This window comes from Castor canadensis, chromosome 1, assembly GCF_047511655.1.
Source record: "Castor canadensis chromosome 1, mCasCan1.hap1v2, whole genome shotgun sequence".
In the NCBI taxonomy this organism is placed as follows: domain Eukaryota; kingdom Metazoa; phylum Chordata; class Mammalia; order Rodentia; family Castoridae; genus Castor; species Castor canadensis.
This window is the reverse complement of record NC_133386.1, coordinates 88,123,630-88,136,584: the sequence shown is the minus strand read 5'-3', so window position 1 is coordinate 88,136,584 and position 12,955 is coordinate 88,123,630. Positions and strand designations below refer to the sequence as shown.

General features: G+C 36.0%; 2 protein-coding genes across 11 annotated transcripts in view; one reads left to right on the top strand and one right to left on the bottom strand.

Moving 5' to 3' along the window:
* Nucleotides 1-3,448, top strand: part of LOC109686457 (interphotoreceptor matrix proteoglycan 1-like) — a 107,088-nt gene extending 103,640 nt beyond the window's left edge. Inside the window, exons 7-8 of the mRNA XM_074068359.1 lie at nt 1,851-1,923; nt 3,413-3,448. Coding sequence (XP_073924460.1) covers nt 1,851-1,923; nt 3,413-3,448 — 109 coding nt within the window. The remainder of the gene's footprint in view (nt 1-1,850; nt 1,924-3,412) is intronic.
* Nucleotides 3,449-8,089: 4,641 nt separating this feature from the next.
* Nucleotides 8,090-12,955, bottom strand: part of Myo6 (myosin VI) — a 143,265-nt gene continuing 138,399 nt past the window's right edge. For all 10 annotated transcript variants that reach the window (XM_074079497.1, XM_074079492.1, XM_074079506.1 and 7 more), the window contains 2 exons: nt 10,387-10,605; nt 8,090-9,878 (listed from right to left, as the gene is read on the bottom strand). In XM_074079497.1, the coding sequence (XP_073935598.1) occupies nt 9,679-9,878; nt 10,387-10,605 (419 nt within the window). In that variant the 3' untranslated portion in view covers nt 8,090-9,678. The remainder of the gene's footprint in view (nt 9,879-10,386; nt 10,606-12,955) is intronic.

The following is a 12,955-nucleotide window of genomic DNA, read 5'->3' as shown; positions in this document are numbered from 1 at the left end:
TTATCATTTGGTATCCATATTTATACAGAATTTGTTTGTAACAATTTTCTAACAAAATGGTAATCAGACTGAGTTCCTGTTTTATAGTCAGCATTTTAATCTAGAACATTTCCTCCTGTCACTAAATATTTTCAGTGGCCTTATTTTTGATGGTTGTAGTAGTCCCTTCTCTAGAAGTCTTAGGTGCTATGACGTGTTTAACCAGTCCTTCATTCCTGGAAAGAAAGGAGTAAGAGAAGCACTTTGGTGGAAAGGGGGAAGAAAGTAAGATGTAATTGGCTCTCTGTGTACAGGTGAACTTAGGGAACAAGTAGGAACACAAAGGTGTCTAATTCTTCTCAACCTCTGTGACACCCAGACAAATCTGTAAAGTTAGCTCTCAGAAGGCTTCTGCATGAAACTATCCTTGAGCCACTCTGGGGAATCCTGCCAGCCTTTCCCAGTCATGGCCTCCAGTTAACACCTGAACATTTCCTCAGATCCAATTCACTGTCAGATCATCCTGGGTTCTTTGTTTTTGCTTTCCTACTGTTCATTCTGGTGGCCACAGTCCTTAATTTCTCATCAGGGTGACTCTTGGCTATTTCCAAAACTTGAGCCATAAGAAAACAATGATATTCCACCTCTTTCTTGATAAAATACACCATTTCTTAAAAACACTACTTTAATAACAAGTATCAGATAGTAACTAAGAAGCAATGTTCTGGAGTCAGTCTATGCTTAAAATTTAACTTAGTAATTTACTATTCAGGGGACCTTGGACAAAATTGCTTAACTTCTCTAAACTGCAATGTCCTTATTAGATAATGAGACAAAATGGTGGTGAACAATTATAATCCCAGCTATGCTGGAGGTAACGAAAGAGTGGCCACAGTCAGAAGCCAGCCCAGGCGAAAGTGAGACCCTATCTGAAAAATAACTAAAGCAATCAGCGCTGGGGCTGTGGTGCAAGTGGTAGATCACTTGCCCAGCAAGTAAGAAGCCCTGATTTCAGACCCCAGTACTGCCTAGAGAGTAAAAAGAGAAAAAGAAAAGACAAAGAGACAAGTAAAGCCCACCCACTGGGTTTCTGCAAGGGGCATATGAAATGACTGTTTTACTTTTACAAAGATCATCAGGCACAGAGTATCCACTCAGAGAAGCGAAGAGGAAGATATTCTGTAAATTTTTTCCAAGTTAATCACAATTAAAACCCTAAAAGGATTCCTTATGGAATTTGAAATATGGGTCCCAACGTTTCCTGGAAATGAAAATGCGAATAAAAAATGTGAAAGTACAACAATGAGTAGATTCGCTATAAGACAGTAAAACATACACTAAGACATGGAGGAGCATTTTTAAAGTTTACAGATTTGCTTTTCAGCAACCACACTCAAGAGTTTGATTTGAAAGATAGCCAGTGGCTAACGGCTGTAATCCTAGCAACTCAGGAGGCAAAGATCAGGAGGACTAAGGTTCAAAACCAGCCTGGGCAAATAATTCACAGACCCAATCTTGAAAAAAACACAAAAAAGGACTGGGGGAGTGGCTTAAAGTGTAGGCCCTGAGTTCAATCCTCACCACCACAAAAAAAAAAAAAAAGGTAACTCCACTGCAAGATGAATTTATCCTTTCATCCATTCCAGGAGTTTCTTTCTGTCCTTCTGAGACCACTGCCTATATGCACACAGAGAGACAAAACCGGGGACTCAGAACACATCTCCCTCCACCTCTCTGGGAGGATACCTACAAAATCATGCTAGGCACTTTCATTTGTCATAATCTTAAAACTAAGATGTGAGAAAGCTACAGCTGCTGTTGCTGCTGCTGAGCCCAGAAAACAAATATCATGCTGTTGCTTTGTTTTGTAGGTTGCTGGAACACTCTAAGAACCAAGCACATGAAACTAATGTTAACGAGTTCCCACATCAGCAAGATAGTAAGGTGAAATCATTCTTTCTTTTACATGTTGAATTATTGAAATTTGAATTTTGAAAGAATTTAAAACATTTCTGTACCTGACTTATTTTACATAGGGATAAGTAAATGTAGCTAAAATAACAAAATAAACCATCCAAATATTTTATAATATTCCCAACCTTTTCTTACACATGTGGGTAATTAAATGTGTTTTAATTAAGTGAAATTTCACAATAATAATTAATATTTCTGGCACAGGATAATTTCATACATTAAGTGAAATTTCACAATAATAATTAATATTTCTGGCACAGGATAATTTCATACATTAAGTGAAATTTCACAATAACAATTAATATTTCTGGCACAGGATAATTTCATACAGACTATTTTAAAATTTCTTTTGATTTCAAACAATCAGCTAAAGTCAAGATATGTACAAGAAACATAATTTGTGAACAATAAGCAACTTCCAAAAATTTCTAAAAGTTCTTCCTTGGATAAATTGTTTTCTCCAGCGTCCCAGATAGATACCTCTTCCATAAAATACCCACTTAATTATATGATTTTACAAAGATAATTTTATTTTACAAAGAAAAATAACTCATCTATAGCCAGATTACATATCTATCCTACAGAGAGCTTTAGGGTTTTTTTAAAAAATAACTATGGAGAGAAACATTGAATATTTGTACCCTAAAATTACCTATTTTCAAAAATTACACCAAGTCTTTGATGGTAATAATAGGTTATAGTCAGCCAGCATCCATTCTGTCTGAGACCTATGTGCTAGATGAAAACAAATGCCTCAAAGCTTGCACTTGAAAACGTTAGCATAGTCAGTATACAATCAATCATATCACGTTATAACTTTTGAATTGAACTGCACACTGGGAATAAGGTGTGCCATTTTAATTTCTTGGAACCAAGAAAAATGCTGAAGCATAAAAAGTTTAAACAAGGACCATAAAATGATGATAGACCCAAGGATCTGACATTGGCAAAATATCCAGAATAAGGCAAATACCAATAAAACCTTGACATATCAGTTAGAGTTAAAGGCCACATTTCAAATGAAGTGAATAAAAGAAACTGATTTTTCACTGTAGGAAATAAACTGATTTTTCATAGTAGGAAAAAAAGAACTAACTATATCTTACTTCAAGGCAATAATGACAAACATTAAATACTGATGCTGACTGTCCAAGGCTACATGTGTTTCTGTGTTCCAAGAACACATTTACATTCCATGAGGAGGAGTGTTATAATTTCACATACAGACTATTTGCCATCTCTATTCCAAGATGACTTGTCAGTCTGAAAATAAAAGTAGATTTAAGAAAAGATGGGCTACATTCCTAGTAGGCTATAAAGCCAAGAATATTTGGAGGAAACTTCCAATCTTTCAAAGAAGACATCATCTCATCCACCAATGGGGATAATATTGGAATGAACCATTGTTTTTACCTTATGTGTTTTTTTTCTTAAATTCTTAAAACTATTTCTCTTTCAGGTAGCGAAGAAAAGAAATTCTGAATTACTGGTATAGAATTTGAAGAATTTAACCATCAAGATTGGGAAGGAAATTAAAAACTGAAAACATACAAATTATCATTTAAGCTATTTCAAGAGAGATGATTTTATTCTGAAAACAGAGGCAGGTATATTCCCTGGACATCAGACTACAGGGATATGATAAACACTGAGGACCAGTATACACCAGGTTTCAAGTACATTAGAGTCATGTACTTGACAACTGGTAAACCCTGCAAAAATAAAAAAAAAAAAAAAGGACACTTTTAATCAAAACCTAAAACAGCCAGTAAAATGTATTTTTACTATTCTTGGATAACAGTCAAGATGATAGTAAACTGGGTTTGCTTCTAGCCATCCTTAAAATATTATTCAAAAATCATTTGCAACAAATGCAACTTGTTGTTTTGGGGGTTGAACAATAAATCAGTAAGGAAGCTCTTCCTATGTTAGAATGTACATTTAAAGATATTCGGTTCTGCAAGGAGACACAGGTCTCTCTAAATGCATGAATGTAATATGTAAGCATGATGATACGTGTACAGGTGCTCTGCACTACATTGTCAAGACGCACATGCACCCTCTTCAGGCAGTTTTTAGGCACACTAGCTTTATATAAGCAATTACTGCATAAACACTAGATTGTTTTGTTGCCTGTAACTTCTGAATTGCTTTTCAAAAAAAAGAGGAACTGAGGTTTAGTTATATATACCATGGGGGAAAAAATCTTACTTTTCTTGTTACTACACAAAGGTATTTTTAAAGGAAGATATTGTATTGGCAAGGGGTTGTACTATATGACATAACTAATTCCTGTTTCCCACCACATGACTGTCTACCTATAATAACTCTATTGAATATTTCCTCATACCAACTGTGGTGTTTATACCTAGAGTGACATCAATGTAATCCAGTTCAGTCCATTTTTAACATGTTACTTAAAAAAAATCCATTCCTCCACATCTCTTCCAAATGTCCCATTATCAAATATGTTTATTGCAAAATCTTAATTCTCAGTAAGATATAAGTACTATAACCATAGATTTATAATAAAATGAGTCTGTGTTTTACTAGTTATCCCCTGGATTTGTTTTATGGATTTAATAAATGATTTTAAGAGGGCTATCTTAATGCTGCCAAAAGAAAGTAAAATAATAAACACTGATAGCAACATTTAACAGTAGGCTACCAAAATGAAAATAAAGTGTTTCTAATAATGCAGACAACCTTCTGGGAAGTGGTATCTCCCCCAGGGAGCAAAAATATAAATCCTTGAAAATTCACTCCTGTAGATCTCACAAATGCATAGCTTTCCTCTCCATTCCCACCCCAATCCTCCCCAAAAGTGATTATCTATAATGTGTGGAGTATCTATAATATGGTGCCAAGTGTCACAGAGCAAAGAATGGTGGCCAGGGATATACTTACCCATTTCTATATCCCTGGACCTTCCCAGAGGAAAGCAAATTTTTGTTAGAAGCATGACAAGCTAACCAAAAGCACATGAGAAAAATTCATCAAGCGAGAAAATATATGCCCACATTCATGGGTCTATAATGTGCCCACTACATTTTAGTCATGGTCTAACTCGTACAGAGAATATAGCTTTTGGTAGAGAAAGAAAAGTAGATAAATGCTCTCTATTCCATGAGGAGGGGCCCCCTTTTATGTTAAATGTCGCTTACTCTTTGGATCACTCATCTTTTGGATTACTCTTAACCAAGCAGCTAGAGAAGAGCTGGTGAGGTAAGATGGCCAGTCTCTCTCCATTCTCAGAGGACCCACCAGGAGCATGGCAGGTTCCAGACCAAGGAGCATAGATTAGGCTATCCAGACCAGTTATATTCAAAGCATTTGGGAAGAGTCCACTTTAGAGCCCCAGTTTTTACATCCTGTGTCTTCTCATAAACAGATTAGTAAGGACCTGGGGGAAAGGCAGCCAAGATTTGGTGTGCCTCCAATCTAGGTAAAATGGGTAGTAGGGGCTCCCACACAGTCCTGGCCCATTCCCTGGGGTGGAAATCACATTGGAATTTGGCACCAAGGTTCAAGGAAGTTTAAATCCCCTTGAGTCCCTCGCCTCTTCTTTTAGCTGCCTAGCAGAGCTAGGGCAGTGTCTGGGCCTGGAGACTGGATAAAATTCAGCATTCCAGATTTTCCCAACTTATTCCATCTGAATGGCCAATAAGTGTAATATTTATAAACTATAACTATATTAAAAGCACAAGATGCAAGAAGTTCCACAGAGAAAGCATTTATTATATTTGCAGTACACCAGTATTTTAGGAAAGAATTATACATTTTTCATGAAATGAGGAAAAATTAACAATTGCAAATAGACAAATTTTCAGAAGTGAAAAGAGAAGTGGCCAATTAATAAGTCTATTTATCATTTGAAGATGAGTTTCTACATTGGTACAAATTAGGATTAAAGTTTGTTCTCTTTTGAACATGCATTCATTTTTCCTGATTACCTCTTGAAAAAACTTCTGAGACAACTAAACTTACCTCACATATTAGAGGTTAGTGATGGGGAAAGAGTGAGCTGATCTGAACTTAACTGGATTCGAAGATGTGGTCCTCACACAGGTAGGTTGTACTTCCCTTTTAAAATATCTCCACCTTGCCCTTCCGTGAGGCTCATTCACACAACGCCAACTTACTGCTGGCCACCCCATGTAGCAGCACCACTCCTACATGCTAAAATGTAGCATGATCCAACTTTAAAACCACAGTACTGCTTTTATGTTATGTGCAATTCAGTCTAAAACTCAGCCACGTTTTGTTGCCTAAAATGCATCAGTGTTTCCCAAAGAGGGTATAGCATCTGCATAGGGACATGACTTTGCTCCCTCCTAACACTTCTCTTCTCTTTCATTATTCTACTCCCTCCACTTGTCTCTGTTCTCATTTTTAGATATCCTCTGCCCAGTCCTCACCCTTGTAAGTATACCTGAGAGAAATTAAAACTCCCAGTACTTGTTTATCATTGGCAATAATGAACAGGGATGGGAAATCTGACACACCTCTGGAAGATGCGAGTGACAGAGAAGTAACCCTACGTAAAACCTTAGGAAGCTGCTAAAAATTTGCTTTGATGATTTTTGCTACGTGATTAGAGCAAAGCCTTTCTATCTTTTTCATGGTCTAGATCTAAATTACTTGACCTCTCTGGGTTTTTGTTACCTCTTTCATGTAAGGAAAGTAGGTCTATCACTAAACTTTGTGTTACTGAATATTCTGCTGATCCAAGTACTGTTAATCTACTTCAAACAAAGAAACCAAAGATCTACATATTTGGGTCCCCTGAGAACCACAGTAATAACCTGTGAGTGAAAATATCTTTCAAAAATATCCCATTAGAGGCTGGGGAATGTGGTTCAGTGGTAGAACACGTGCCTACTACATGGGAGGCTCCACGTTCAATCCCCAGCACTGCAAAACAATCCAATTGATAAAGCTCTACAAATAACAAGCTTGTATTATTCTTCTGTCTACAAGTTTCTATTGTTTAACCTTTCACAAACATCACCTATTTTTTTCCTCCTTAAGATCTTTACTTGGTTGCCTATAGAACAAAAGGGTTCATAGTGTTGCTGGGAAGAATGACCTATAAAAAGTCGTTACAGAAGCCAAGTGAGAGTAACAATGTTTTTTTGTGCAGGCTTATGTTCCTAAGTCATTTTATTTCATACTTGTATAAATCCTCTGAGTTGGTGTCATCTCCCCAACTTTACAACTAAGAAAACTCCGTGTTCTCTTACAGAAACTTCCTGCTCTCAGTGAGAAGTCGTATCTCATAATACATGTCTCAATTGTGCTGGTGGGATGAGGGATTACGTTATAATTGAATTGAATGTGAAAATATTATTCCTTTCTTTTTAAGATTTTCTGTATGCCTATCTTTGCAAAGCATACACTATGGAAGGAACTAGTGTTGACAATGAGCACTAAGAACTGATGAGACAAGCATTAGGAGAAGATTAGTTCTTTATATACAGTATATTGGCTTAAACTTTTAATTTTAAATCTCAATTAAAATGGCTGATTAAAATAGGAGTTAATTAACTTTCAGCTCCTACAGTTTTCACCTAGCTCTTATAGGTTCAATAATGAACATGGTTAGTAGAACACCGTTTCTGTCTCTCCCCTAACAGGCTGCTGGGTCCAAAAATGCTGTAGCCACCATCTTCTTTGTGTGTGCACATCTACTGCATGTAGGTTACTCTAAGACTGTTTGAATTAGGGCAGTTCTCTTGGAGGGCAAAATTAACTCAGGAGACGATTTTAAATAGATAAGTTCTAGGACAGTTGGGTGGTATAATTAGAAACATCAGGGTTTATGATTAATCAGCAGAGTCAAAAACTAAGAAGATTTATAATAATGCTTTGCTGTCACATACTTCTTACAAATTTGTGAAAACAGTAAAGTCTCTCATTATAATATTTTTAACCTTTTTGACTAATTTTCCATTTGATGCCTATTCACATACTAGGCAGTATATAAAAGTACCTTAGAAAACAGTACTAAAAGGACAAGTCATTAAAAATTAAATTGGTTGCTTATTTTTTCAAGGACTTTATTCATTACTGGCTAGGAAATAAAGCTTATCATTCACTACCCTACACAAATAAAAACACCAATTAAAGGCAGAGATGGAACAGAGAGAACAGGTCATTTATTTCAGTAACTGCACCTTCTGTCACCAATCACAGGACCAAATGACCCAAGGGTGGGTGAGTCTAAGCAGTAATACAGTCTCCAAAGATAATCACATTCATATGCTCAATTAACAGCACAGACTGTTCTTAACACAAGGTAATCATTTGCACAGAATCATAATAAATAAATATCTGTACTAAGACATTATGAGAGAGGCAGTTCTGAAAACAGTGTCTGTGGCTTCCAAACATTAATCAGCTGAGAAATATTTTCCTAACTGAGGTATTCTTTCTAGGAAAAAAATTCACTGAAATTTCATTTCAAAGGTTTGGGTATTTAAAAATTAGAGAGAAAGTACAGAGAATAATTTTACTTTCTAATTTTATTCTGAAATACAAATAAGACTCCTTAGGATGTCAACATTAACTCCTTGATGTATTTTTTTTCTCTAAATTCCTAATATGAAAGTCATACATATTAGGCTTAAACCTGCTGATGTTTGATCAAGACTAACAGCACACAAAGAAAACTTTTAAAAAATTATCAGTAACATGAAACAAGCAATTACGAAGTACAAGGGCTCAAAAGTTTATAAAACAGCTCTAAAATTACCAAAATCTCAAAGTCCAAAAAAGACACCAGGAATGAAAAAGAGAGAGAGAGAGAGAGAGAGAGAGAGAGAGATGCTTGAAGCAGAACAACACCAGCTTAAATCATATGAAACAACTTGGACAAGATTCTGATACAAAAATTGAAACTGAGATGCAGTTGAAAGAATATTTCAGTTCAGTCCAGTTAAGACATAGTGCCACTTCTGTTTCCCTTTCTAAATAAAACAAAACTTATCTCAAAACTTTGAGGCATTTAAACTATCTGAATTTCCTTTATTTGTCCATGAAATATCAAAGTAACATTCTGATACACCACACAACTGGACAGAAAAGAAAACCAAACGTGTGCTGGATGGACAGATACCGTTAATGCCTCCTTTGTCACATGACATACATCAAGGCTCTCTCCAGAATTCCAGAACTTAGGGAGAATTGCTTTACCCAAACGGAGACATGCTGCAAAGGGGAGGGGGCAAAACCAGAATTTCCATCAAAGATGGAAATTTCCATTAATTTCTGAGAAAGTAGACAAAATATACAGCAGGGATTTGATCATTTAGTACCTTAACTCTTGTAAGAAACTTAAGCTAAGGCTTCATTATTCCAGTTATAAGGTTCTGTGTCATCCTTTAAAAACAATTTCTCTTTTCCTTGAGAACATTCATGATGGACTTAAGGTAGTCTGTTGGTAAAGAATGAGAGATGCTACAATCTGTCCAAGTATAACAAACATTAGCATAATGAGAGGTGTACGGGTTACAGCTGGGTACAGGAAAATAATTTTTAGATCCCAAATTCACTACCACAACCTTAATTAACCTTAAACAAATTCAAAAAGCCATGATTAATAAAACCTGTTCACTTTGCATAAGGAATTATTCTAAGACAAGCGAGAAGGGTTAACTCTGTTGGGCACACTCCCTACCTAGTAACACGGCCAGGGCTCCTCGCCACAAGGCTCCTGTGCAACATCTACTTCAGCAGGCTCTGCAGCATGGCTGTGGCATACGTGGGCCGAGCCTGTCTGCTCTCAATAGCATTCTGCAAGTACTGGATGCCTCCACAGCGCTCCCAGATCTCTTCAAACTGCCTGGGCAGAATCTCCGCACCCCGCTTTCGAGTCAGGCCAGTCTCTTCAAGATTCAGCTCACACATCTCCATGTCATCCTTACCTACACAGAAGAGACATCAGAAAATTGCCATGTCACTTTTCACATTTATATGTATGAGCTTCACTCCTGGAAAACCTACCCATTTTCATAGATGTGAGGGCTTTTTAAAACTTGTATCTTCTCTATGATAGAAATTTGCTTAATAAATTTGCAGAAACAAATCTGTCCCCCACTAAGAACCCTTTTGAAATTTATAACCCCCCCACCCCAGTTCATCAAACAAGTCATCAAGTTTAATAAAAATGCTACATGTCCTCAAGCTATTACTAGACAATGGATATAATCAAACATGAACAAAGTTTCTTTGGACAAATTTCAATGTGATCTACAAGGACATAACACAAGCATTTGTACTTTATTAATCAGTTAATCTTCAATTAATGAGAAGTGTGATTTACTCCATCATTCAACTCTGAAATCAGTGGCTTATTTCATTATATATTAGAATGTTATATAGAAGGGTTTATACTCCTTTATTCTGTAATTTTTTCATGTGAATCATACACACCAGCCACAAGAAGGATGGGTGGCTTGTCGGGATGCAGCTCCATTTGCCGGGCAATCCAGGGTCCATCAAAGTGGGCATACCACCAGCCTTTTTTCTTGTTCTGGGGGTCTTTGTACTGGTCAGCAGGGCGGATGAATGGGATGCGGAAGAAGCGCTGCTGCCGGTTCATCTCAATCTCCTGCTGCCTGGCAGGAAGCTGAGCTGCAGGGTTCTGCTGAGCTATGTGTAACACAGAACAAGGAAAGTTACACCAGCAGCCTGAGGGAAAACAACAGACTTTGCTCCTAAAATGTACCTGAAAAGGTAAGAAGAGAGGCTCCTAATAGTGAGCTTAAAGTACAGACATTAATTGTCTCTAAATGAATGCAATTCAGAGGTGATTTCTTAGAACTGTCTTTCCCTGAATATGTTCTTTGACAATGTGCGCAAACACACACACACCACCCCCCCCCACCAACAACCACAGTAAAACCCTAGTAGATTCCCACAAATGACCATTATTAGTAATCTGCAATAAACTCACATGTCAGGGAGAGCAAACTAGTATTATTTACTAGATTTATATTTTCCTCAAAATATTTTAAATGTAAGTTGCAGGATAACTTTTATTGGACTATTTAAAATAAAACAAAATAAACAGTAATTTTTTAAAATCTGGAAGCTAGACATTTGTTAATTTAAAAGTAGAAGCCATATAAAAATATTCTCTTCGGCCAACTGATTCGGAAATTTTAAAAGGCCAGGATAATAGATATAAATAATATTTAGACAGGTTTTGACAAAAAAATTCAAACCAAAAACACCTGTATCTGTAAGTATAAACTTTCTCTGAAATATTTACTTCAAAATCAGATTTCTCTTGGAATAAAATCCACTGAAATAAGTAAAAAGGGTATAATATTTGATTCTCCTAGCCAAGAGGAAAGAAAAAGGCTTGCTTTTCTGCTGATACTAAGCACTGCACTCATATCAATCTTTCCTTCCTTGTTCAGTTTTCATTACTAAAGAATTAGGCCTTTTATTTTATCTGCAAATTTAACACTCTCCTGGAGCAATAACTTTATACCTTTAGCAGCACAATTTTGATAAGCTTGTTTAATATGCTTTATATTTACAACTTTAAAAGTAGACCAACCATTTACTGTACTTCTGAGAATCTCAGTATGAAAATCAAAGTACATCAGGGGAAAAAATATGTATCTATACAATATGCATAATATAAAAATCAAGAACAGCCACATGGCTTTTGTAAGAACTTACAAATACTGAAAGGATGAAAATACTCTTCACTCTACTTTTTATACGAAAAAACAGCAAAAGGTTTATAGCAGCTGAATTTACTGTTTTGCAAACCAGAGAAAGCAAAAAAGCAGTTAGCAAAGCTTCATATGCCTCTGAATAAAAGAAAAGCCAGCAGTTTTGTTAGTGACTAAACACCGCTTCACCTCAGCATATGAACAGAGATGTGCTTATTTATTCTTTTGCTCCTATTTCCCCAATAGTACTTCAGGCCGTGATTATACTTTAAGTTTTAAACATTACTCACTCTGCAGAAAATACACTAACACCTGTGAAAGGGTCAAAAACAAACAAAAAATTCCTTTCCTATATCTTTACAAGTAAATTACAATTTAATGTTTAATCGGAAATTTACTACTCTACTGCTATCAGCCATTAATTAACCTACTTTTTCCCTTCTAAAATAAGTCTCCTGTAACTTTATACATTGAGTAAACTTAGGAAACCAAACAAAAGTATTTGGTAGTCTTTTCTATGACTAGAAGAACTGAATTGTTGAAGAAGGCTGAAAACTAATATCTACCTGGAGAAGTTAAAAAATACAGACATTAAAAGCTTGAAACTAATTTTCTAAGCAATTTTCCTTCACATTCAATTGCATTATCTTCAAAGTGTGAAATAAGTTTCAAACACAGCTCTATAAATTATTCAAAGCACTTTAAAAAATCATACCCAACTAGATAGTAAATGAGGATGACATTGTATCTGAATCATTACTGCTCAATTAGTTCTAGAAAATTTTACTATATACTAAATTAACTCAAAGCATCTAAATGTACAGAACAACAGACATCATAGGAAGATATAAAGGTAACAAAATCATCTCTTCGCATTAGGAGATATCATTATTAAACTTGTACACATACCATACAAAAATAAAATTTCACCAAAAATGAAACTGCAAAATGCTCTACCCTTTATCTCCATATTTGGGGTAGTAACAGACCTACCCTAAACCCAATTGTCTCCATGCTTAGGAACTTAGCAAAATGATCAAGGGTTGCTGGGTAATGAAAACATGTGTCTAGGCAAGGGTTTGGGCTGGAATTGCCCGGCTCAGAAAATATAAATATATGCAGGACATAGACTGCCATTTGGGGGCCTCTTGCTCCTATCTCCTGCAAATTGGGGTGTGCTTCTTTCTCCCTTTCCATTTCTCACTGTTTTGCTTTGCTAAATAAATCTTTGCTAACCTTCAAGAAAAACCAACACCAAGAAGAATCCCCACTCCAACAAAAACCCTCAAATCTCTTTGGATAGAAATGCAGCT